The 25,521-nt window shown below is 38.7% G+C and overlaps 1 protein-coding gene across 2 annotated transcripts in view; it reads right to left on the bottom strand.

The window, feature by feature from the left end:
* COL21A1 (collagen, type XXI, alpha 1) overlaps positions 1–25,521 on the bottom strand; it is a 236,889-nt gene that overhangs the window by 114,894 nt on the left and 96,474 nt on the right. For both annotated transcript variants that reach the window (XM_010848536.1, XM_010848535.1), the window contains exons 4-10: positions 16,742–16,910; positions 16,086–16,302; positions 13,309–13,482; positions 12,160–12,237; positions 10,112–10,120; positions 9,733–9,816; positions 562–624 (exon numbers count right to left, since the gene is read on the bottom strand). In XM_010848536.1, the coding sequence (XP_010846838.1) occupies positions 562–624; positions 9,733–9,816; positions 10,112–10,120; positions 12,160–12,237; positions 13,309–13,482; positions 16,086–16,302; positions 16,742–16,910 (794 nt within the window). The remainder of the gene's footprint in view (positions 1–561; positions 625–9,732; positions 9,817–10,111; positions 10,121–12,159; positions 12,238–13,308; positions 13,483–16,085; positions 16,303–16,741; positions 16,911–25,521) is intronic.

Genomic DNA, 25,521 nt, shown 5'->3' with positions numbered 1-25,521 from the left:
TCAAGCTAGCCCTAATGTTGCCCTCAGCTTGAAGAAACATCAGTTTTTTTCTTCCCAACTCTACACTCCTGATCTCCTTTCTTATAGCATTTACTTTAGAAAACTGATCATCTAAATTCTTTCTCTGGTCCTTTGAGATGTAAATCTTTTAGAAAGCTTCTTGCCCATGTGACAGCCCAGGTCTTTCCCCAGGATCCAGGAGCCATCCCTCTGAAATGGAACCATTAAGAAAACAAGAGGAGAGGAGCCTGACTTGGACAGCTGCTCAAAAGCAAACACAGATGGGCCAATCACTCGGAGGACACTCGCCAGACTCAGGAACAACTGCGTTTGCTCCATCTCTGGATCAGCCTCCCCTGAAAGGCCTCCAGCACTTTCCCCCCAGCTCACCCAGCACTCAGGAGCCCCCCTCCCTCTGGTTCAGCTGTGTGGAGTTGACTCTCCTCTATGACAACTGTCCTGAATAAAGTCTCCCCTGCCTGTTGAACTTGGCCCCGTGCAATGAGGTTACATTGACCCTAGAATCCCAGTACTGGAGATGACCAAGCTTTCTGTACTCACAGGCTTACCATCTTGACCAGGCCGTCCGGGGTAGCCAGGATTCCCAGGCTGTCCGGGGTCACCCTAGAGAGGAAAAAAAAAGCTCTCAGTCCAAAACAACCAACTCTACTGATTCAGTCAGAGCCCACCAGGGTTCAAAACCAATTCCATCACTTGCAGCTTTTTGTAAAACAAACAAACAAATGTAAAACTGGAAATCTCAAAATAGGGTTAGAAAAATGATATCATAGTTACTTTTCAAAGTAAAGCCTTTTTATTATGAAATATTTCAGGGATTTAATTCTGTGAACATTACAGGTATGGAGAAAGAAATGGCAACCCACTCCAGTATTCTTGCCTGGAGAATCCCAGGGACAGAGGAGCCTGTTGGACTGCTGTCTATGGGGTCACACAGAGTCAGACATGACTGACGCGACTTAGCAGCAGCAGCACATTACAGGTATAACAAGGGAAGTACTTTTCACTGATGTAAAATGTCAGTATCTATCGCAGGAAACATGTTTAGAATTCTGAACAAACCTGTGCAATGTCACAACAATTATGGCTTCAACAACTAATATTTCACTCAGAAATCTACAACTTTAATTCTATTCTAGACATTACACTACAGGAATCCATGACTTATGATATAACAATTCAATTTATAATTATTTTTAATATGATATCACTTGTAGGTTGAATCTAAAATATGACACTGAGGAACTTACCTAAGAAACAGACTCAAAGACAGAAATAGACTTGTGGTTGCCAAGGGGATAGAGAGGTGGGGGATGGATAGATTGGGAATTGGGGTTTAACAGAGGCAAACTATTATATACAGGATGGACACACAGCAAGGTCCTACTGCATAGCACAGGGAACTATTAATATATTCAATATCCTACAATAAACCATAATGGAAAAGACTATGAAAAAGCACGTGTGTGTGTGTGTGTGTGTGTGTGTGTGTGTGTATGCTTAACTGAATAAGTTTTCTGTAGAGCAGTAATTAACACAACATTGTAAGTCAACTATACTTCAATAAAAATAATTTATAGCCTAAAAAAAGTTGTATTTTTTTTTAAAGTCCACAGGCTATGTGATCTTCCATGTGGGAGTCAAGTTTAAAGCTGTACAACAATCGTTCCTTTCAATCTAGTCAGTGTGTCTCTGCCTATATTTATAATTTCATTTTAATACAATATTAAACTTCTATAACTTGAATATTTTCATCAAAATGAAAAGTGAAAGAAAAAGTGAAATTTGCTCAGTCATATCCAACTCTTTGTGACCCCATGGACTACACAGTCCATGGAATTCTCCAGGCCAGAACACTGGAGTGGGTAGCCGTTCCCTTCTCCAGGGGATCTTACCGACCCAAGGATCGAACCCAGGTCTCCCACAATGTAGGCAGATTCTTTACCAGCTGAGCCACCAGGGAAGCCCAACAGAGTGGGCTAGCCTATCCCTTCTCCAGCAGATCTTCCTAACCCAGGAATCAAACCAGTATCTCCTGCATTGCAGGCAGACTCTTTACCAGCTGAGCTACAAGGGAAGCCCCATGAATATGAAGCCTCATGAAAACCAGGCCCAAGCCAAACAACCTGTCCAGCTCCCAGCATCCTTGAATACATGTTACACCTAAAATAGAAACTCTATCCTCACAAACCAGAGACCTCCAAGGAACATTATTCTATACAGCCTGGCAACAAGCCCAGACACATTCTAAAAACTGTAGCATGCTGCCCAATGGCCAATACTGACCAATCAGATTGGAAAAGACCCTGATGCTGGGAAAGACTGAAGGCAGGAGGAGAAAGAGACGACAGAGGATGAGATGGTTGGATGGTATCACCGACATGATGGACATGAGTTTGAGCAATTTCCAGGAGTTGGTGATGGACAGGGAAGCCTGGCGTGCTGCAGTCCATAGGGTCGCAAAGAGTCAGACACGATTGAGTGATTGAACTGAACTGAGTAGTCCGATGGTCACGATGTGTGAAAAACAATGAAAGCAACACTTTTTGTGAAGTGAGTGTGTTTTATAATTTAATTCTAAGAACTACCTCAAAAAATAGTATCAGGGAATTCCCTGTGGTCCAGTGGTTAGGACTCCATCCACTGAGGGCACAGGTTTGATCCCTGGACAGGGAACTAAGATCCCACAAAACACAGGGTGTGTCTAAAAACAATAATAATGATGATATCATATTTGTGTATTACAGAATCCATGAGGGGCATCTTGTTGAAAAAGATCATGTCTCAGCCATCATTTATTGGTGAACTACTACAGAGAGATAACTGATTTCAACTCAGCAGGGCTTCACATCTACAGCAAGAAATTATTCACACATACCCCAGTGATTATATGTTAACTAAAGGCCACTGCTAAGGGAACTTCCACAGAGCCAAGTGCTCTGGTCTGAAATTCGACTTCAGGCTACTGGCGAGGGCTGTTTGTTCCTGAAACATAACAGGAAAAATGGAAAGAACTGTGTGAAGTCTATCAAGGAGACAGTGGAGAAGGGATGGGCTTTTCCTTATGCTTGCCCAACAGGTTGACCACGTGGAGAGGCTGAGGAGAAGGGACACGCCGTTTTAAAAAGAGATAGAAAAGGAATAGCTGTAAACTTGGGGAGAAAAATAATGCAGGGACATGTAGCTTCTTGCTGAAGAGGCACAATCTGTAATTCTAATCCAAAGATAGCCAGTGTCAGCCGGGCATGAGAGAGCAGTGTTTCCATTCTCTAGGGTATTAGATGTTTTTTCTTCTTATTTTGAGAGGATCCACACTGATTTCTGGCCTCTCTGCCATCTTTCTTTAATCATGTTCAGATTGGCCTCACTATTTCTCACCAAATCCCATCTTTCTTTTCTTTTTCTCCTGGGAAGACTTTCTTCCTTTTGCATTTGAGTCCATATAACAAGGTTTCCAATCAATGTACCCTCCTTGTTACTGCATTTTCTCCTGATGTCTTTTTCTACTGAAATACTACAGCAGCTCCCTTGTCACTCAGTGATCACTAAGATATTTATAATGAGAGTTTTCTCAAAATTATCCCTTGATTGGTCTTCATTCATCATTTGGATTGAGGCCCCTTAAAAACATGGTTAATGTTTTCCACTGTTTTAGGACAATGCTGAGTATCAAGGAGAATTTCGATAACTATTTGCTGATGGTGACTTCAGCCATGAAATTAAAAGATGCTTGCTCCTTGGAAGAAAGTTATGACCAACCTAGACATCATATTAAAAAGCAGAGACATTACTTTTTCAACAAAGGTCTGTCTAGTCAAAGCTATGGTTTTTCCAGGAGTCATGTATGGATGAGAGAGTTAAACTATAAAGAAAGCTGAGCACTGAAGAATTGATGCTTTTGAGCTGTCGTGTTGGAGAAGATTCTTGAGAGTCTCTTGGACTGCAAGGAGATCCAACCAGTCCATCCTAAAGGAAATCAGTCCTGGGTGTTCATTGGAAGGACTGATGCTGAAGATGAAACTCCAATACTTTGGCCACCTGATGTGAAGAACTGACTCATGGGAAAAGACCCTGATGCTGGGAAAGATTGAAGGCAGGAGGAGAAGGGGATGACAGAGGATGAGATGGTTGGATGGCATCACCGACTCAATGGACATGAGTTTGAGTAAACTCCAGGAGTTGGTGATGGACAGGGAGGCCTGGTGTGCTGCAATCCATGGGGTCGCAAAGAGTAGGACACGACTGAGGAACTGGACTGAACTGAACTGATTATTTCCAATCAGATCAAATCCGTTAATGACCTCTTTACTCGTACAGTATTAATTATCAGCAAAATCCACAACATCAAAAGGATCTGAGAAGGTTTAACTTCTATGATGATGAGGCTGAAATAAAACTTTGGCATGAGAAGAAACAGGAGTTGTGTTTTTAAGCTGCATAAAAGTACAAAACATACTTAACGATAATATTTTAAATGAATCAAAACTAAGTTTCCAAGGGAAAAATTCACCCACAAGATAAAACCCAATGTGACTTCTTAAGGCAACACAGGTCAATGGCCCCCAGAGGGAAAATAATCTCTTCTGCAGGTTCTATTATTTCTGGTAGGTTTTAGTGGTTATTTGAACTATTGCCCTATTGGTTTATTTGCAAAACCTCAGGTAGGTTTGTTATTGCTTCCAAAAAAACTAGAAGAATAAAGTAAAACCCTAACTGATTTTTGAAGAAAAGGCCAATTAGAATAAAAATTCAATTTTACTACTGTAGTAAAAGCTGACAACAACCTTTACTGATTGCTTACTACATGCTAAGTACTGCTCCACAAGATTTGCTGTTGTTGGGTTGCTAAGTCACGTCTGACTCTTTGAGGACCCCATTGACTGTAGCCCACCAGTCTCCTCTGTCCACGGAATTTTCCAGGTAAGAATACTGGAGTGGATTGCCATTTCCTTCTCCAGCGGATCTTTCAGACCCGGGGATTGAACCAGCATCTCGTATGTCCTCTGCATTGGCAAAAGGGTTCTTTATAGTTGAGTGACCAGGGAAGCCCCCTGTGAGATTTACCTGTATTCAATTTCTTAATCTTCATAAGAATCCCATGAAGCAGGTAATTTTACTGTTCCCACTTTATATATAAGAAAACTGAGGCCCAAGAAGGTTAGGTAACTTGTCCAAGGTCACAAGGCAGCAGTGGAGACGGGAACTCAGCTAACTGAACTTTAGACACCATGCTCCTAAATGCCCCTCTCTCTGCCCACATCAAAATGCAAACTGATCAGAAACCAACCCAGGGAAGGCTAGCAACCTTAACGTGGAAACGATTTTCCAAATATATTAAATTAGACATATGACATATAATTACACAACTGTGACTAAATTCTCAATCTACTTTCTTGTACTTTAGTTGAAACATGTGCAATTTCAAAAAATAAGTATTCAGCTGAAAAGCAATTCTTACTTATGATGAATTGATTTTGTGCCATAGAATTTCTGAGTTGCTGCCAGGGATGGGAACATCATGGACTAAGTTGAAACATCCCTGCACATGGCCTTGCAAGTGTGCAAATACGAACAAAGTGAGAAACAATTGCGCTTGCAAAAGTAAGCTAATTCTTTTAAGTTATTCATCTAAAACAAAGGTCGCTTAGGCCTGCATCCCGTGTTTTAAAGCTCTCTTCTCAAAACCCCTGTGCCTTGAGACTACCCACTGCCCTCCACAGAAGTATCTGACCTAAGACCAATTCCTTTGGTTTTCACCAAAACCAACCTCTTCTCTCCCTCAAAACTCAAATACTAATTCTCTTCAGCTAGAAGGAATCCACTTAGTTTGGGGAAATTAGCATAAATATGTGAACGCCCAGTGGTTCCTGAAATTTCCCAAAGGCTTTTGTATTTTAGCCTGAGGTTACCTTGATAACCCAAAGGAAACGCTACTTAGTAGAATTATCAGGGTAAAACAAAGGGCACCAATAAACTTGTAGAAAGAATGGTATTTCAGAGAAAATAAGTTATTAAGAAATTGCTTCTTCCTTAAAAAAAGTTGAAAAAAAATTGCTTTTTTTCCCACATTTTCACTCTGTATGTGTGTGTGCTCAGTTGTGTCCGACTCTTTGGGAACCCACAGACGAGCCCACCAGGCTTCTTGTCCATGGAATTTTCCAGGCAAGAATCCTGGAGTGGGTTGCCATTTCCTTCTCTAGGATATCTTCCCGACTCAGTGATGGGATCCACTTCTCTTGCATCTCCTGCACTGACAGGCAGATTCTAAAGATTAGACCAAATGTGGGGAGTTTGTCCCCACAAATGTCCCTTTAGCTACGAAGTGGAGGAAGAAGCTGCCGTTGCATGGACAGGTCTTTTGGAAGGGATTTATTTTTAAACCGGAGATTGCCTGGATCTTTCATATAGAACAAACGCATTCCACATGGGTTAATTGGGGGACAGATGAATCTTACTTTTTCAATCATTTTATAATTCATTAAATAAAAAATATCACTATTAAGCACTACTCTAGACACTGAAATTCCAAAGGAGAACTGAACTAACCTTCACTGTGAGGTGCTTCCATATAAAAATCATTCCCAGAGCGTCATTAATTTAGTCACTCCCTTTGCAGTAGGGAGACAGAATGAATAAGCCAGCCTCATTCAGGGACTTCTCTATGCTTAACAGATATATTTCTCTATGCTTAGTGAAGAGTCCAAGTATGGGCTGTGCTGTGCTTAGTTGCTCAGTCATGTCTGACTCTGCCATACCAATGACTTGCAGCCCACCAGGCTCCTCTGTCCATGGGGATTCTTCAGGCAAGAATACTGGAGTGGTTTGCCATGCCCTCCTCAAGGGAATACTCCCACCCCAGGGATTGAACCCAGATCTCCCACACTGCAGGCAGATTCTTTACCATCTGAGCCACCAGGGAAGCCCAAGAATACTGGAGTGAATAGCCTATCCCTTCTCCAGAGGATCTTCCTGAACCAGGAATTAAACCGAGGTCTCCTACATTGCAGAAAGATTCTTTAGTAGATGAGCTACCAGAGAAGCCCAGGTCATCATAGATAAATTAACCTGGTTTTACAAAAGGGTTGTCATATTCATTGGAAGTTCAGAAAACTTGAAGCAGATGACTGACTTTATCTTAGAATCAGCACTTACTCACCCATCCACATGTGAATTTCTCCTCTTTCAGTTTCATGACTTAACTCTCAGCTCCCAGAACCCAATTTCTCGCTACTGGGAAGACTAGATTCTCCTGTACAGATAAGTCTGCCTGATGGAAATCTGTAAAGCGTTCCAGAGAACATCTAACAAAAACGACCAATACATCTCAGCTGGATGTATAGTAAAATCGCTTCATCTGTTTTAGTTCTGATTCTGTTGGACTAATTAAAAACCTATCAATTTTCCAGGCCAGAAGTTCTCCAAGGGAAGAAAACCTCAGGGTGTTGCTATGGATTCTGTTTTTCACATACAGGTCCCTGATGTGAGTAAGGAACCACCTCCAGGGGAAAGAGCCCTAAAAGGATGGAAGAGTGTGTGTGTGTTCCTGTCCTCCTGCCAGCTTTTCTGAAGAAAATGGAAAGCAGATTAAGAAAGCACGCCAACTTGAAGATCAGTGGAAAACTGCAATTTCGCTTAAAGTGGTAGGTGGCAAAGGGGTGAGATGATGACTAAGAGAGAACGAAAATGAGGAACACATGAAACTTGAAAATACTGAGAATCAGAGGCTTTCACAGATAAGACAAAGCGTGTGCTAAAAGTTTGCTGCAGGAACATATGTGCATAAAAACTGGTATTACTTCAAGATGTCTAATGGACCACTGATGAAGATCAGGATACATCAGGAGGCCCTGGGGGCCTGCAGAGTAGACAGCCCCTTAGAGGCCCCGGGGGGCAACCTGAGCAGGCGGAAGGTCCTCTGGGCTTAGAGAGGTCAGTGTCATGGAACTCTGATTTCCACAAGGTATCTCTTGCAGACCAAATCATTTCAATGTAAAATATTCCAAGTTAAATAAAGTTGTATAAATATATTTCAAAAGATATATTGGTAGGTATATCACATAGGTATGGCTGGTAGGTAGGTCATACCATGCTGCCTTGCAAGGTAAATTGTTTGAGAAGCATACTGCAGGTATTTTTCCTTTGGGTCAAAACATCCTAAATAACATGGCTAGTTTATCAGAAGAACACTTGAATTAATCTATCTAAATGCAATCTAAAAATTGTTCACAATAACCGATTATAAAGGACTGAAATCAAATTCCAAGCCAAACAGGTTTATTTTTAATTTACCCTTTTATTTCTTAAACTGTGTTTCTTTCTTAATTTCAAGCTAGGTTTGAAGTGGGTCATAAACTATCACCTGAAAATGGATGGGGAAACACGCACAAAAGACCAGTATTCAATTCTCTCAGATAACCAATCTAAAATCTGAAATCTTTTAGTTGTGATGATTAAAACTTATCAAAAAATTCCATCTAAATGAATATTACAATTCATATTTAGCAAAATTTATTATGGTCACTTCAGGTAATAAATGATTAATACTCAAAACATTCTCTCTAGCTAAGAAGTCATACTTGTTTTCAAGTTAGACATTTTTATCTAGATGATATTTTTAAATAATATTAAGTAAACAAGATTTGGTTTTCCTTGTTAGCTCAGTTAGTAAAGAATTTGCCTGCAATGCAGGAGACTGCAGTTCGATTCCTGGATCGGGAAGATCCCCTGGAGAAGGGATAGGATACCCACTCCAGTATTCTTGCCTGGAGAATCCCATGGACAGAGGAGCCTGGCGGGCTATAGTGCATGCTGTCGCAAAGAGTCGGACATGGCTGAGCAACTAAGCACAGCACAGCAGCACAAATAAGACTTATCTACAGTGGACAAACCACTCAACTCTCAGTATCTTAGGCTATGTCTAAGTGATGCCACAATCCGTATCAACCTACTTAAAAAATTCAGCCATTCATATTTAATAGATAGAAACAGATTCGGAATATTATGTAAAAAGTAACTAGTTATAAAATAGTATGCACATCATACTTCCAATCATATACAAATGTGTACACAAATGAATATGTTTATACAAATATACAGAAAAAATGCATATGCACACAAATAATATATATACAGATACACATGCAAATAAATATGTAAATGCAACTGAGAGATACGCATGTATGAAAATGACTAAAAGAATATACTTTCTAAAAATAATTATTGCATGATAAGTAAAAAAAATAAATGAGTACATATGCACACCTTTGACTCTCTTTTTAGACCTGGACATCAAACACAACACTCAAACCAATTTTCAAGTTTTTATTTCATTTTTCTATCTGAAAATCATCTTGACAGATTAAGCATTTAGACATTTAAGAATTTAGAACATATCTTTCTTCATTTTCTACCTGGTTGTAAGAAAGTATCATTCTTGGGATACAGTAGCAGCATTAAGAAGAAAAAACACAAATGGACAAGCAAGCAAACAAAATAATATTCTCCCCCACTTTATTGTGGGATCAATTTAAGGTTCAAAGCCAATTACAGATTAGGATACACTTTTTTTAAAAAATCACTAAAACTCACCATTTAAACTCTTCTAAGATATTAGGCAGAATATTCACAACGGGCTCAATGGTGATTAGGAATTTCGTGCTTGCTCAGCTTTAGTTTGTCTGATTTAACAAATAAAGCAAGTTAGGTGTTACTCACCTTGGGCCCTTGTAGTCCTGGTTTTCCTGGAGGACAAATGCAGGGAGCTGCGGTTGAACCTACATCACTGGGACCGTTGAGGCACTAAAAGACAGAAAAGGAGACGTACCACACGGCAAGATGCAAACACACGTGTGCACACGCGTGTGTCTGTGTGTGTGTGAAATGGTGAAGACAACTTACAGTCACTTTCCAATGATATCTAGCCCAATCCAATAAGAAATTCAGCATCACACAAACAAGCTATGAATACTAGATACACTCAAACCACATGGAAATGGATTCTATTTCTCTGACATACTTACAATTGATGGAAGGAAGCTAAACAGTCCCACCATGCAAATATTACCATAAGGAGAATAATAGTGTCCAGGCCTACCTCACCATTCTGAAAGAAAAACAACAACAAACATGTTTTTAAGACATGTTTTGAAGTAAATTTCTAAATTATCTTTCTAGTTTACAGATATTTCTTTGTCTAGAGTAGAGATAAATGAAGTATCAAAACCAGCAAGAGCTAAAACATTTGATTTAACATTTAGCAACTATCCTAAAAAATTACCTATATATGTTATTCTTACATTTATAATAGGATGAAGAAAGGAAATTAGCCAACGATGAGAGTGTGCTTGGTAAAACAGCCTCACAGGAATAAAATTACCTCAAGGTGGGGCTTTTATGCTCTCTTAAACTTTCTGGAAATCACTTAGTGAAATGAAAGTCATTCAGTTATGTCCTATTCTTTGCAACTCCATGGACTGTCATCCACCAGGCTCTTCTGTCCATGGAATTCTCCAGAGAGACATAAGAGACCCGGATTCAGTCCCTGGGTCAGAGAGATCCCCCGGAGGAGGGCAGGGCAACTCACTCCAGGATTCTTGCCTGGACAGTCCCACGGACAGAGGAGCCTAGCAGGCTACAGTTCTCAGCATTGCAAAGAGTTGGACACAACTGAAGCGACTTAGCACCCTGGAAATCACGTGAGAACCAGAGAAAAAGACAAAACACATCTAAGCAAGTCACAAACTACATGCGTTCAATTTTATGCAATTTACTTTAGGAAAGCTTCTTGCTAAACAATCTATTTCTTACTGAATAATGCACGATTTAAAATGGGTTAGTAGTCTTTCCAAACAATAACAAGTTCAATCAGAAAATGAGAAGATGGGAATAAAGATGAAAAAGGGTATAAACAAACCTGAAGAAGTCACACATGAGAGGGAGGAAGGAGCCATTAAAACACAGAAGGTGGATATGAGAACTCAGAATCTACAGTCTCAAGCTATGCTTCTGTTATGGGAGGCAGGGGGTGGAGTGGCCATGGTCATGGCAAATGTCAATGGACAAATACAACAAATCAAGTATGCACAATGGACTCTCAAAATGCAATAACTGTTTAATGGTTTTAGGAGAAATTTATATTCCAAGTTATAAGCATCTAAAATAAACATCATAGTGTTTAAACGAAAGAAATTTATATTCCAAGTTATAAGTATATATAAAACAAAAGTTACAATGTTTAAACAGTTAAAGTAGAAAAACTCAGAAGAAATCATTTCTAGAAGTTTCCGTTGTTGATTTTTATTATAGATCCCTTAAATGCACTGCTCTGCGCTTTCAAATTTTCAGAAGATGTGAACCCATAAGTTATTCACTTTAATAGGGAAAAGGAAGATGATGACAACAAGACTATAACAAGGAAAAGAACCATGTAGGGCTCATATGTCACTGAGAATTCACATTGTCAAAAAGTTTTACATTCTACCATATCTGCATTACCAACAACATACCATTTTTTTGCCCAGAGAAAAATCAATTTCACACACTCACACATGCATATGATCAGACTCTAACGTTTTAGTTTATAATCTTTTTCTTCCTAATGCATTAACATCTCTAAATGAATAGAAAGTTGCTTATATCCTAGAAATATAAGAAAATCTTACCTAACAACAATAAGAAGAAAACTTTATATTCATTATGGTTTGAGAAAACATGCTAATGAACAGGAAAATGAATCATTTTCTACTCTTCAGAATCGTGCCACATAAAGTATTTCACTCACACAATCGATGAAGTTTAAAAATGTGGTTTACTCACTGGACTTTCAGACAATGAATTCTATGTTTTTCTAGAGCAGGTCCAACCCTGCTTCATTCAAGAAGTGGAACAACAATGACCCCCAAGATGATGAAAAAACATTCCCTGTGCTCTTCCATTTACACTTGTACATTAATACATAATAACAGTATTTCAATTATGAACCTCAAAATATGTTTTAATCAATATCATTTTATTTGCACTGAAAATGAAGAAACAGATTAACTCTGTAAGTTAAATTCAAGCTCACATGCCATCTGCATTCTATTTATTGCTTTGAAAGTACTGAAGCAACACCCGGTGGAAAAAATAATCCATCCTACTCACAAATCCAGGTATTTCACACGCTGTCTCCCGGTTGTTCTGCTCTGGGTCACAGTAGATTCGTAGCTTTTGGACTTCAAACTGAAAACACAAAACCAGCCAAGTTAAAGTTGAAGCCCAAACAAACGGCTTTATAAAAAGCAACTCAGATACAAAGAAGCAGTCACTGTAGTCAGCAATAATGTGACACAGACCAAAGCACTTATCTTTGATAACGATAAAATACAATAAATAATAAAAACACAAAATTTGAATTTTTGACATATAGCATAAAGATGTGATGCAATGTAACTTCCAAGGAAAACTTTCGTAGCACCAAACACAAATCTCTGGTTTCCTTGGGAAACCCCAGTGGTACTTATGTAGCATCCTTGTATTAAGAGCTCCTCTAGAAAGCATTTCCTGGGCCACTGAAAAGCTTCCCCAGGCTTTCTGTGTTCACCCCACATCTCTCCACAGCCCTGATTGCACAGAGGAGGCTCAAGAAACCATCTTTGGTTTCCAAGATTTAGTTGTTGGCACAGAGAGCTGTGTGATGAGTAAACCCAGCACCTATTACTATTTAAATATTTACTACTATTTGACATTAATACACAGAGACCATAATCATACATCTGAATATGACACCATCTTCTCTTAATAGAAACAGGGTGAGAAAAACATACCTTTTCAAATAAAGGATTTTTCAAGACAGGGCTTGAAATACACACCTCTCAACCCATAATAGATATGCTAGTTTAAAAGAATGCCAAACAGTCACGGGTTTGCTTATGAAAATCCTGACACACATTAATCTAATTTTATCCTCACAGCTGCAAAGAAATTTTTATAACTGCCACTCACAACTTTAATCATATTATCTTTTCCAAATTCATGATACAATCTATGTTTCTCCTGGGAAATATGAAATTAATGTTTCATAAAAACATAGAATTCTACCATGCACTCAGGAGAACATATTTCTAAGAATTATTTTATTAAGTCTGATTTTTCATTTTCATACATACACACAAACATACAATTTCACTAATGAACTGACCACTTTTTGATTAAGTCCCTTAAAGGAATTAAGTTAAATACAATTAAATGTGATAAATACTATCACTAAAGCTCCATTTTATAGGATGCAAAAAGCAAATCATTTTTACTCACTTGGACAGTTTCTTCTTTCCCAGAGTACTTTCCAATTTGGGTTTGCCCACTGATGAAGATCCCTAACACTGGATGTAATGGCTTGTTTTCAATTTGTTGATCATCAATATACAGAGTTACATCTTGTTCCGTTACTAAAAGACGAATCTGATGCCAGCCTTCATCAAATAATATCTATAGGAAGGGAATACAGGAGATTCATATTTTAGTCATCAACCATAAATCAGTACCACACAGATTGGCTGTATCATATTCTAACTCACCCTGACCCGAGCTGGGTCCCAAAGGCCAATACCCACCAATCACTTTATTAATCCCTACATGAGTTTCCGTCGCACATTCCGAAGTATCTGGGCCAAAGTATTTGTGGAAACAACTCCCTCAAGGTCACAGATAAGTTCCTAAAGTCCAATTCAAGTAGGACTCTCATCCTACGTACTTCATGGCATCTGTGTATCATGTAACTAGTCTGTCCTCTTGGACAGTCTCCCCCAAACCTTCTTCTCCTGATCTCCATGAAATGATATTAATAATATCCTCAGTTTTTAAACCACAGCAAGCACCCTTACCTCCTTCTCCTTACCTCAGTTGCCATACCAGGTAGATGCAAAGTTCCAGCCAGGATGTGTTTAAGCACAACTCAGATTCACTTCTCCATTGCCCTTCTCATTGTCATAATTTAGGCTCACAGGTATCTTGCTTTGTTTGAATAATTTTCAAACACATCTCAATCCCTGTTCCTTCCCTCTCCAAGCCAACCTTCTTCCCTCTGCTAGAAGTAGTCTCATGCCCCATCTTAACCATTTCTGTATTCCTAGGACCAAGCCCAATTCCAGGAAAGAGTCAAAGGTATTCTTTATGAAAGAAGAGAAAGGAGCAGAGGAGAGAGCTGCTTAGATCCTGACAGGACAGTGATCAAAACTTTTTGATGGAATTCCATCACTGACTGAACGAAATGTAAAGCCGTGTGTACAGTTCCCAGGTCTATGTTTACATATATGATACAAGTTTGAACTTATACCTGGCTCGCTTTTTGTGTGCATGAGTATCTTATACTCGAAACACAGGGGGCACCACATTCTATGCTCTAAATGAAAACTCTGCACTTTACTACACGTGACTCCTTAGTAATGAACCAAGATTTCCGTGTCCTCTCTCTCCATCAAAATCCTATACATCCTTCAAACCCCATTCCAGAAACCAACTCATTTATGAAGACTTGCCCACATTTTGTATTGAAATCCACTTTTTCTTCCACATTCCAATAACATTTTTCATCTCTATGAGATACTAGAAGCACTGAATATCACATTAAAAATAAGTTCGTTTAGGTGAGAAACATGCCATATTCATTTGTCACTTCTTACAGAAATCAGCACATCGTCTTTAATGAAAATGGCAAACAATGTTTTAAATTTATTCTTCTCACCAAATGAAGAAATTGCAAAAATGCATAGTTCCATGTACAGCCTTGTATATTTCATAAATTATATAACATACTATTATATTTTTACAATAATAATCAAAATGCAATTGCTTTTATCATGATATCTGTATTCTGAACACATTTGACTTGGAAAATACACTTTTAGTTTATATATTTTATTAAATATATGTTTCTTCAGGGGATATAAACTGTCCCGCTAATAAATGCAAATTCTATATCATTATCTACCTGTATTTAATGTTCTGACAAATGTGACTTTACCTCAATGACAGTATAAAGCAGACCAACATGGGCTTTGAAACTGACCAGACCTAAATTAAATTCCTGATGTCACAACTTAACTAGAACTTAATATCCTTGAACATTTTTTTTTCTGTAAAATAAGAGCAACAGCACCTTCCTTGGGTGGTTATTATAATTAAATATTCCTGGCACTTAGAAACAAGCACTGAAAATATGATTTTCCCCACCCCATAATCTCACATGAATTAAGACAGATTTTCACTAAAATTGAGTTGCCATATGATCCACTCCTGGTTATATATCCAGACAATATACTATACTTCAGACAAAACTATACTTCAAAAAGATACATGCATCCCTATGTTCATAGCAGCACTATTTACAATAGCCAACACACAGAAACAACTTAAATGTCCATCAACAGATGAATGCACAAAGAAGATGTTATATGTGTATACGTATGTTTTATATATATAATAGAATGCTACTCAGCCATAAAAAGAATGAAGTAATGCCATTTGCAGCAACTTGGGTGAGATGATCATACTAACTGAAGCAAGCCAGGAAGACAAACACAGTGTGATATCACTGATATCTGGAATTTAAAATAGGACACAGATGAACTGATTTAAGAAACAAACAGACTCGCAGACATAGAGGACAAAACTGTGGCTCGCAAGAAGGAGGGGGTGGGGGTGGAGCATGAATCTGGGATTAGTAGATGCAGACTGTTACATATGCAATGGATAAATGACAAGGTCCTTCCCGCTGTACAGCAGAGAGTATTATATTCAATATCCTGTGAGAAACCATAATGGACAAAAATATGAAAAAGAATAACATACGTATAAGTGAACCATTCTGCCTTACACCAGAAATTAACACAACACTGCAAATCATAATTCAACACTCCAATAATTAAAAAAATACTAATTTTCTTCCTTTGCTGCTTTTATTCAGTAAGCAAAATTACATTATGAAATCAATATCTTTTCAGTCATGTTAAATTATGGCTCTCCTCTCCCAAAACACGCCAGCTTGATGCTAATTCCCCATGAATACCACAATCATACCCAGGCATCTTTACCTTAACGCGAGGGTCAGCAAAGGTGACCACTTGTGAGCCATTAATGATGCTGGTTGTTGTAAATAATAATGTTTTATCCACTCCATTTAAGGTAACTGCTATTTGTGGCCTTCCATCAATGGTTAAAATTCTCCATAAGTCCCACATTTTCTTGACCTTAAATCTCTGAGTGGAGACAAATACGTATGATGGAGGAAGACCTTCTGGGAAAACATTGCTGGAAACAGAAGACTGTGTATAAGCTTAAAGAATTCTCAACATGTCTGCAGATTTATCAAGAAAAAACTGTATCAACATACAACATTATGGGGGGATGGGAGAGAGGTTCAAAAGGGAGGGGATATCTGTATGCATATAGCTGATTCACTTTATTGTACAGCAGAAACTAGCATACTGTAAAGCAATTAGGCTTCCCTGGTGACTCAGACGGTAAAGAATCTGCCTGAAGTGAGGTAGACCTGGGTTCGATCCCTGGGTAGGGAAGATGCCCTGGAGAAGGAATGGCAATCCACCCCAGTATTCTTACCTGAAGAATACCACAGACAGAGGAGACTGGTGGGCTACAGTTCACAGGGTCACAAAGAATTGGACACAACTGAGTAACTAACACACACAAAAATAATAAAAGAAAATAGAAAAATACATATAACATTTACCTTGTGAATTCTGATAAATCAACTTTTGATGTTATTTCATATCCTTTAATCTTTGTTGGTAAAAGCTGAACTCTCTTCTTAGCCTTTTTCTTTATACCCAAGCCTAAAAGAATATCAAACCCCTTCTCATCACGTGCTGCCACGGGAATTCGTGTTGGACAGACAGATTCTATGAAGGAAAAGGCGTAAAAGTGGATTAATCATGGGTTACTTCAACAAAAAAGAAAATTAAGGGAGGAATAAAGAACATAGAATTCTAAAATCTCTATATGCACACAAATGTATATCAATGTATTTCTGAGAAATGTTTTTGTTTTGTTTTCAGGGTGTTTTTGTTACTTGACAATGGAGTCCTAACTGTCTTCTTTCTCCCTAAAAGGGGATGAAATGTAAGACGAATATTTGTTCATGAACTGTTTCAAGGGCAACACTGCTGAAGTTTACACTTCACTATTGTGACTAAGAAGCAACGGAACACCTGGCCTGCCATAGAGGCAGGCTGGAGCAGGGTTTCTGCTTCTCATCCAGGATTGTCCGGGAGTCACACACCCTTGGATACTGCCCTTGAACTTCTTGGATCCGGGAGATGAACTCTGATTGCTTTCTTGCTTTCCCAGCATTTGAGAGGTAAGAAAAAACATGTGTGTTGCTCCTTATACTCTTTCCAGTTCTAGCAGTTTATAATCTTACAGTTCAAATGTCGTTGGTTCTCTCACTCTGGAAAAAACTTAACTGTGGGTCTTTTCTGTTCATGGAAATTCTTCAAATGGGCCTATTATCTCATCTATGATTAATCAGATTATATATTCTATTAATCACATTCATAAATGAACAAAGACTTTTTCCTTAAGAAGCGTCATTAAGGTTTGCATTATACAGTCATCTATATAAATTATAAAAATGTGATGTGCTTTTCAGTTATCTGGGAAACCAGTGTCTCAAATTATGTGGAAAATTCTGTACAGTTGAAATGCTATTAAGCTGTTATACTGTAGGAATGTTGCAATGTTTTCAGATTCTTCCAAGGCCATCATATAATATACACACTGAGCCTGACTGCTTACATTTTATAGAGCAGCTAACAGAATATGAATAGAAGAACCTCCACAAAATGTGCTTTAAGATAATCATTCTCCTGAAAAGCATTAAAGAGAGGGAACAGTATCATATTTATCCTAGAATAAAAAGTAATGAGATGGATTTTATTAGGTCAATAATACTGTCATAACGTGTAGCATAGAATACTGAAATTAATTAAAGCTTTGTTATAAATAAAATTAGATGTATTCCTGAGACGATATGGATATTTGCGTCTTCAGGTCTGAGGATGCTGAGTTGTTTTTTAGCTTGCTTGTTTGTTTCTTCTTTGTTTTTGCTTTGTTTGGCTGCAGTTGTCTGTTTATTTGTTTTGGCCACACAGCGCAGCATGCGGGATCTTACTGACCAGGGATCAAACTTACGCTCTGGCAGAAGCTCGGTGTCTTAACTACTAGACAGCCAGGAAGTCCTGGGTTTTTGCTATTTCAGAAGCTTTATTGAGGTAAATTGAGATACAATAAATCAAACATAAAGTTTACAATCTGATTAGTTTTGACACATGTGTATACCTGTGAAACCATCTCCCCCAACAAAGCAACGAACATGCGCATCAGCCTCAAAAGTTTCCTTACATTCCCTGAATCTGTTCCTGACACCATTCATTATTCCGATCCCATCCTCATTCTCAGGCACCACTGATACATCTTCTGTCACTACAAATAAGTTTGAATTTCATATAATTCTATAGCGACAGAAGCGTATTGGAAGTCCTCTTTCTTGTCTGGCTTCTTTCATGCAGCTTGATTATTTTAGATCCACTCTGGCTGCTGTTTCAGTAGTTCATTCTTTTGGATGCTGATTACTGTCCATTGTATGGATATATCACAATTATCTACACGCTTGCTGATGGACAATATTGGAAATATTGGAAATAATATTAAGTTTTGATATAAAGAGTTAGATGTATCCCTGGGAAGGGAAGGGTATTTTCCTCTCAGATCAGAGGTTGCTGAGTTTTGAAAGACCTAATCAGTCACATCCTTCTTCCTCTAGGAAGCTTAGTGCTAACTGATGAGAAGATACAGAAACTGTGCAAGCAGAAGGTGCTGGTTAGGGGTGTGAACCACTGAGTCTGATGAGACAGTGAACTGTAATTAACCACCCCTGCCCGGCAGTCCAGCAGGACTGATTCATTCCCCAGCCACCTGAGAAACAGGACTTGCCCCTAAGCTCACATAGGATCCACAGAGAAAATGGAGCTCCAGCTTCACAAACCTGTCCATCCAAAAAGAAAAAGCTAAAGGGACTTTGCCAACATGACCATCTACTTTTCTCAGATGCCCTTATCTGAAGACACATTTTCTCATCAGTGGTAAAGAGTCAAAGAAAGTGGAGAAAGGTCAATCTATATACTCATTGCAGCACTGCTTTTAATTTGAAAGAATGAGAACTCCCCAAAAAACTTTGCCTGTACCCAGACAAAAGCCAACTCAAGTGAACTTTGAGCAGAGAAGTGACAAATTAGACTTCACTATTAAACCATCTTTACATTCAGAAATAATCCATGTTCTGACAAATATTAATCTTTTACTACATTACTGAATTGATTTGTCTTTTCACCTCTACTTAAAACTGAGATTTCTTATCATTTAAAAACTCATTTTAATGTAAAATCAAAAACAACTTATCAAAAGAAGAGCTAGTCTACCTGAAGCTCCTCCATATGAAAACACAAGAAGCAGGGAATAAATGTGGTAGTAATGCTGAATGTTCAGTTCAGTTCAGTCACTCAGTCGTGTCCAACTCTTTGTGACCCCGTAAACTGCAGCACGCCAGGCCTCCCTGTCCATCACCAACTCCCGGAGTTCACTCAGACTCATGTCCATCAAGTCAGTGATGCCATCCAACCATCTCATCCTCTGTCGTCCCCTTCTCCTCCTGCCCCCAATCCCTCCAAATATCAGAGTCTTTTCCAATGAGTCAACTCTTCGTATGAGGTGGCCAAAGTACTGGAGTTTCAGCTTTAGCATCAGTCCTTCCAATGCACACCCAGGACTGATCTCCTTTAGAATGGACTGGTTGGATCTCCTTGCAGTCCAAGGGACTCTCAAGAGTCTTCTCCAACACCACAGTTCAAAAGCATCAATTCCTCGGCACTCAGCTTTCTTCACAGTCCAACTCTCACATCCAAACATGACCACTGGAAAAACCATAACCTTAACTAGACGGACCTTTGTTGGCAAAGTAATGTCTCTGCTTTTGAATATGCTATCTAGGTTGGTCATAACTTTCTTTCTAAGGAGTAAATGTCTTTTAATTTCATGGCCACAATCACCATCTGCAGTGATTTTGGAGCCCCCAAAAAATAAAGTCTACCACTGTTTCCACTGTTTCCCCATCTATTTCCCATGAAGGGAAGGGACCAAATGCCATGATCTTAGCTTTCTGAACGTTGAGCTTTAAGCCAACTTTTTCACTCTCCTCTTTCACTTTCATCAAGAGGCTTTTTAGTTCCTCTTCACTCTCTGCAATAAGGGTGGTGTCATCTGCATATCTGAGGTTATTGAGATTTCTCCCGGCAATCTTGACTCCAGCTTGTGCTTCTTCCAGCCCAGCATTTCTCATGATGTACTCTGCATATAAGTTAGATAAGCAGGGTGACAATATACAGCCTTGATGTACTCCTTTTCCTATTTGGAACCAGTCTGTTGTTCCATGTCCAGTTCTAACTGTTGCTTCCTGACCTGCATATAGGTTTCTCAAGAGGCAGGTCAGGTGCTCTGGTATTCCCATCTCTTTCAGAATTTTCCACAGTTTATTGTGATCCACACAGTCAAAGGCTTTGGCATAATCAAAATTTTTCTGGAACTCTCTTGCTTTTTACATGATCCAGAAGATGTTGACAATTGGATCTCTGGTTCCTCTGCCTTTTCTAAAACCAGCTTGAACATCGGGAAGTTCACAGTTCAGGTATTGCTGAAGCCTGGCTTGGAGAATTTTGAGCATTACTTTAGGCTGTGTTATATAACTGAAATCATAAATCAATAAATTAAATTCTTCCTGTTACTATGATGCAAGATTTGTTCCTGGCAGGGGGCAGGGTAATACAGAACAACATGAAGCCTCATTTCAAATGCATTTGATTTAAAACTGCAAAAGAAAGAACTTTACTTGAAAAGAAAATGTGTTAAATACCATATCATAAGAATATTCAGATTTGAATTGCTCTTTTGATTTTTTTTTACCAAAGAGAAGTTATAAGATATTAGACAAAGAGCTCCAACTGAAGATCAGAATCTGAGGTTTAGACCAAAGCCTTCTCTTAACCTCTCATGAGCCTCCGGCCTCTCATCTGTGAAGAGAGAATAAAGCTCTCCTTCACAGGGCTTTCTGATGATCAGATGCATTGATGTATGTGGTAATGCTTCATAACTTCAAAACAGCATGCAAGTGTGGGGAATAAAGCAAGTACTGTGCTCATCCTTTTTCTATAATCAAATCTTTTGCACTGTGTTCTGTTAATAATCTCCAGGATTGTACAGAAAACAGTGTGGCCCAGTGCGTGAAATCAAAAGTGTATATCAGTAATCACAATATAGCCATGGCTTCATTAATATCCAGCACATCTCATTAGTCATCATGCATGCTCAGTCATGTACAGCTCTTTGCAACCATACAGACTGAAGCCCGCCAGGCTCCTCTGTCCATGGGATTTTCCAGCAAGAACACTGCAGTGGGTTGCCATGCCCTCCTCCAGGGGATCTTCCCAACCCAGGGATCTAACCCGTGTCTACTATGCTCCTGCATTGCAGGCAGATTGTTTACCACTTGATCTATCAGAGAAGCCCTCTCATTAGGGAAAATGTATTTAAATAATTACATTTTATTTTTCTTTCAGCTTTCAATTTTTTAATTGTAAAGTGAACGTAAAATTTATCATTTTGACTATTTTTAAGTGTAAATTCACTACCATTAAGTATATTCAAATGTTGTATAACCAACACCCCTATTCAGGGAACCAGAAAAGAAAACAAGGAAAAACCACTAAAGCAGAAGAGCTTCAGTTTTCAGAAATACAAACTTTGTACCCATTGGACAATAACTCCTCATGGTTTCTCTCTTCTCAGCCCCTGGTACCCTCATATTTTCTTGAAGGAATAATCTTTCTTCCCTATTTTCTCACCTACAAGCACAATAAAATATCCTCATACACAGGAACTGAAAAGTAAAATGTAGCTAAAATGCTCAAATACAGTTTGTACGTTTGCATACACTGGCTATGGGAGACAGGTAAAAGGAAGTTTCTGTACATAAAAAGCTGCTTTCATTGCCAACCAACAATTGTTCCAAAACCTGCCAGGGAAATAAAGGTAAATAACTAACTCCTCTATAGTGTCCTAAAAAGATGTATGTATAAGCACACAACCAATTTCTACTGGAAACTGGGAATAAAAATTGGAACTTGGAAGTTATTTTAAGGACCAAGAAAATCAAATGCTAACAGAGTCAGTCAGAGGATAATACCCACAACAGCTAAGTCGAACAATCTAGATAAAGCAAGTTAGTTTGAAGAAGTACATTTCGGAGCAAGGACAAAAAAAGAAAAAGAACTCAAGATCTAAGTTCGCAAGTGCAGGAAACTAAACAGTTGTAATTTTAGCCCAATATGTTCAGAGAGTATTCAGGAAAGGAATGCTTTCTGGAGCAAGCATGGATCACTCCAGCTTATTTTAAACACTAGGGTGCAGTGATAATTGCTTCCTGTTAAATCTAAGGGCTAAGTAATATAAGTGATTCAGTCTCATCAGGGTCATAAAAACATGTTCTATTTAAAATCCTACCATAGTCAGGGACAGAAAAACTGTCCATCTTTTGAGTCTGGCCAGGACAATTAGATATGTCCAGCTACTCCTTTCTGTGTGTGCGTGTCTGACTCTTGGTGACCCCATGGACTATAGCCTGCCAGACTCCTCTGTCCATTTGATTTTCCCGGCAAAAATAGCAGAAGGGGTTGCCATTTCCTCCTTCGGGGTATCTTCTCAACCCAAGGATCAAACCTGTGTCTCCCGCATCTCCTGTATCAGCAGACATATTCTCTACTGCTGAGCCACAGGACTGGAAAGGTCAGTTTTCATTCCAATCCCAAAGAAAAGCAATGCCAAAGGATACTCAAACTACTGTACAATTTCACTCATCTCACACGCTACTAGAGTAATGCTCAAAAATTCTCCAACCAGGCTTTAACAGTTCGTGAACCAAGAAATTCCACATGTTCAAGCTGGATTGAGAAAAGGCAAAGGAAACAGAGATCAAATGGCCAACATCCGATGGATCACTGAAAATGCAAGAGAGTTCCAGAAAAATATCTGCTTCTGCTTTATTGACTATGCCAAAGATTTGTGTGGATCACAACAAACTGTGGAAAATTCTTGAAGAGACGAGAATACCAGACCACCTGACCTGCCTCCTGATAAATCTGTATGCAGGTCAGGAAGCAACAGTTAGAACTGGACATGGAACAACAGACTGGTTCCAAATCGATAAAGGAGTATGTCCAGGTTGTATATTGTCACCCTGTTTATTTGACTTCTATGCAGAGTATGTCATGAGAAACGCTGGACTGGAAGAAGCACAAGCTGGAATCAAGATTGCCAGGAGAAATATCAATAACCTCAGATATGCAGATAACACCATCCTTATGGCAGAAAGCAAAGAGGAATTAAAGAGACTCTTGATGAAAGTGAGAGTGAAAAGGTTGGCTTAAAACTCAACATTCAGAAAGCTAAGATCATGGCATCTGGTCCCATCACTTCATGGTAAATAGATGAGGAAACAGTGACAGACTTTATTTTGGGGGGCTCCAAAATCACTGCAGATGGTGATTGCAGCCATGAAATTAAAAGATGCTTGCTCCTTGGAAGAAGAGCTAATGACCAACCTAGACAGCATATTAAAAAGCAGAGACATTACTTTGTCAACAAAAGTCTGTCTAGTCAAAGCTATGGTTTTTCCAGTAGTCATGTATGGATGTGAGAGTTGGATTATAAAGAAAGCTGAGCACTGAAAAATTGATGCTTTTGAACTGTGGTGTTGGAGAAGACTCCTGAGAGTTCCTTGGACTGCAAGGAGATCCAAACAATCCATCCTAAAGGAAATCACTCCTGAATATTCATTGGAAGGACTGATGCTGAAGGTGAAACTCCAATACTTTGGCCACCTGAGGCAAAGAACTGACTCATTGGAAAAGACCCTGAGACCCTGATGCTGGGAAAGATTGAAGGCAGGAGGAGAAGAGGATGACAGAGGATGAGATGGCTGGATGGCATCACTGACTCAATGGACATGAGTTTGAGCAAGCTCCAGGAGTTGGTGATGGACAGGGAAGCCTGGTGTGCTGCAATCCATGGGGTTGCAAAGAGTTGGACACGATTTAGTGACTGAACTGAGCCACCAGGGAAGCCAGATGTTAACAAGATGTGGGATTATCATACTAATTAATAATGAACACATTTTTCCAGATCTCAACTAGCCTAGTTTATAAGTGCCTATTCAATCCAATTCTACTTGTTATATTGTTTATAAGCCACCCCTCTGCAGAAGTCACATATTTTATTGATAACTGGGGAAATTCATGTGGAGATTCACAGTCAGAGACTGAAAGAAATTTTACTGATCCAGATCCAGTAGTCCAGTAAAATATAGTTGTCTATGATACCCCGGTGTACAGCTCAGATCTATGCAAGCCAGCTCCTTTAAACTTTCCTGAACTGAACTTGCCCTTAATGGTAAGGCACATGTGAGTATAGGTGTCACTGACCCACATTCCTCAATGACATTCAGTGGCAATTTAATAATTTGCCTTTCTGAATATGTTTTATCATCAGGGACTTTAGTATCATGTAATGTACAAGTCATAGAAAAGGTGCCACATCCACCATGGTTTCAGTTTCAATTTAGTACTAAGACCGTAATAACTTAGATTCCATCTCATCATATTGGAAATACAATAAAATAGCAATAGCAAATCCTAAATAAATTATCCAAGCAGAAGTCCATTTACCAAAGCCCAGAGTCACAAAATTTCTTTTCTCATCACAGATTAAATGATCTCATCCTTTTAACCAGCAAGCAATCCTACTGTCTTGAAATATAGATTGATTTAAAGTCAACAATACTTCATCAGAGGAAGATGTCTGCCAAACACATGACTGACAGACAGTGGGACCTAGTAAGCATAGATTTTTATAAGACTCCTTTCAGTGGTGAGTCAACGGAACCAATAAACTCCAATTAGCCTTAAGTACAACTTGTGCACAACCCAGAAAAGTAAAAATCTTTTTCACCAGTGAGTAGTCCCACTAACATAGAATGTATTATTTTTCAACAATGAGAAAAATATAAGGAACGGAAATCCATCCTTGGCTTGGAAAATAAAGGGTAATTACAAACATAACTCATCTGGTTTTGTCAGTTTTCATTTTAAAAGCATTGATTATGTGATGAAATGTTAAGCTATTCCTTTCTCTGATTGAATACTAGAGATGGAGAAAGGTAGTGCATTTTACCTTTATGCAAATCCAGATAATAGTCTTTATCCCATTCCTATAACTCATTGTTTACTCCTTTTTTTCATTTTTAACTTAAATAGAAGAAGTTTTGTTAAATATTAGTTATGCATCATTTTAACATGCTAACTCTATCGTTTATTTAACAGACATCCAGTCATCTTAACACGTCTCTCT

Source organism: Bison bison, unplaced genomic scaffold (assembly GCF_000754665.1).
Source record: "Bison bison bison isolate TAMUID 2011002044 unplaced genomic scaffold, Bison_UMD1.0 scf7180017864270, whole genome shotgun sequence".
Classification (NCBI taxonomy): domain Eukaryota; kingdom Metazoa; phylum Chordata; class Mammalia; order Artiodactyla; family Bovidae; genus Bison; species Bison bison.
Note: the sequence above shows the minus strand (reverse complement) of the source record. Positions and strands in the feature narration are given on the sequence as shown.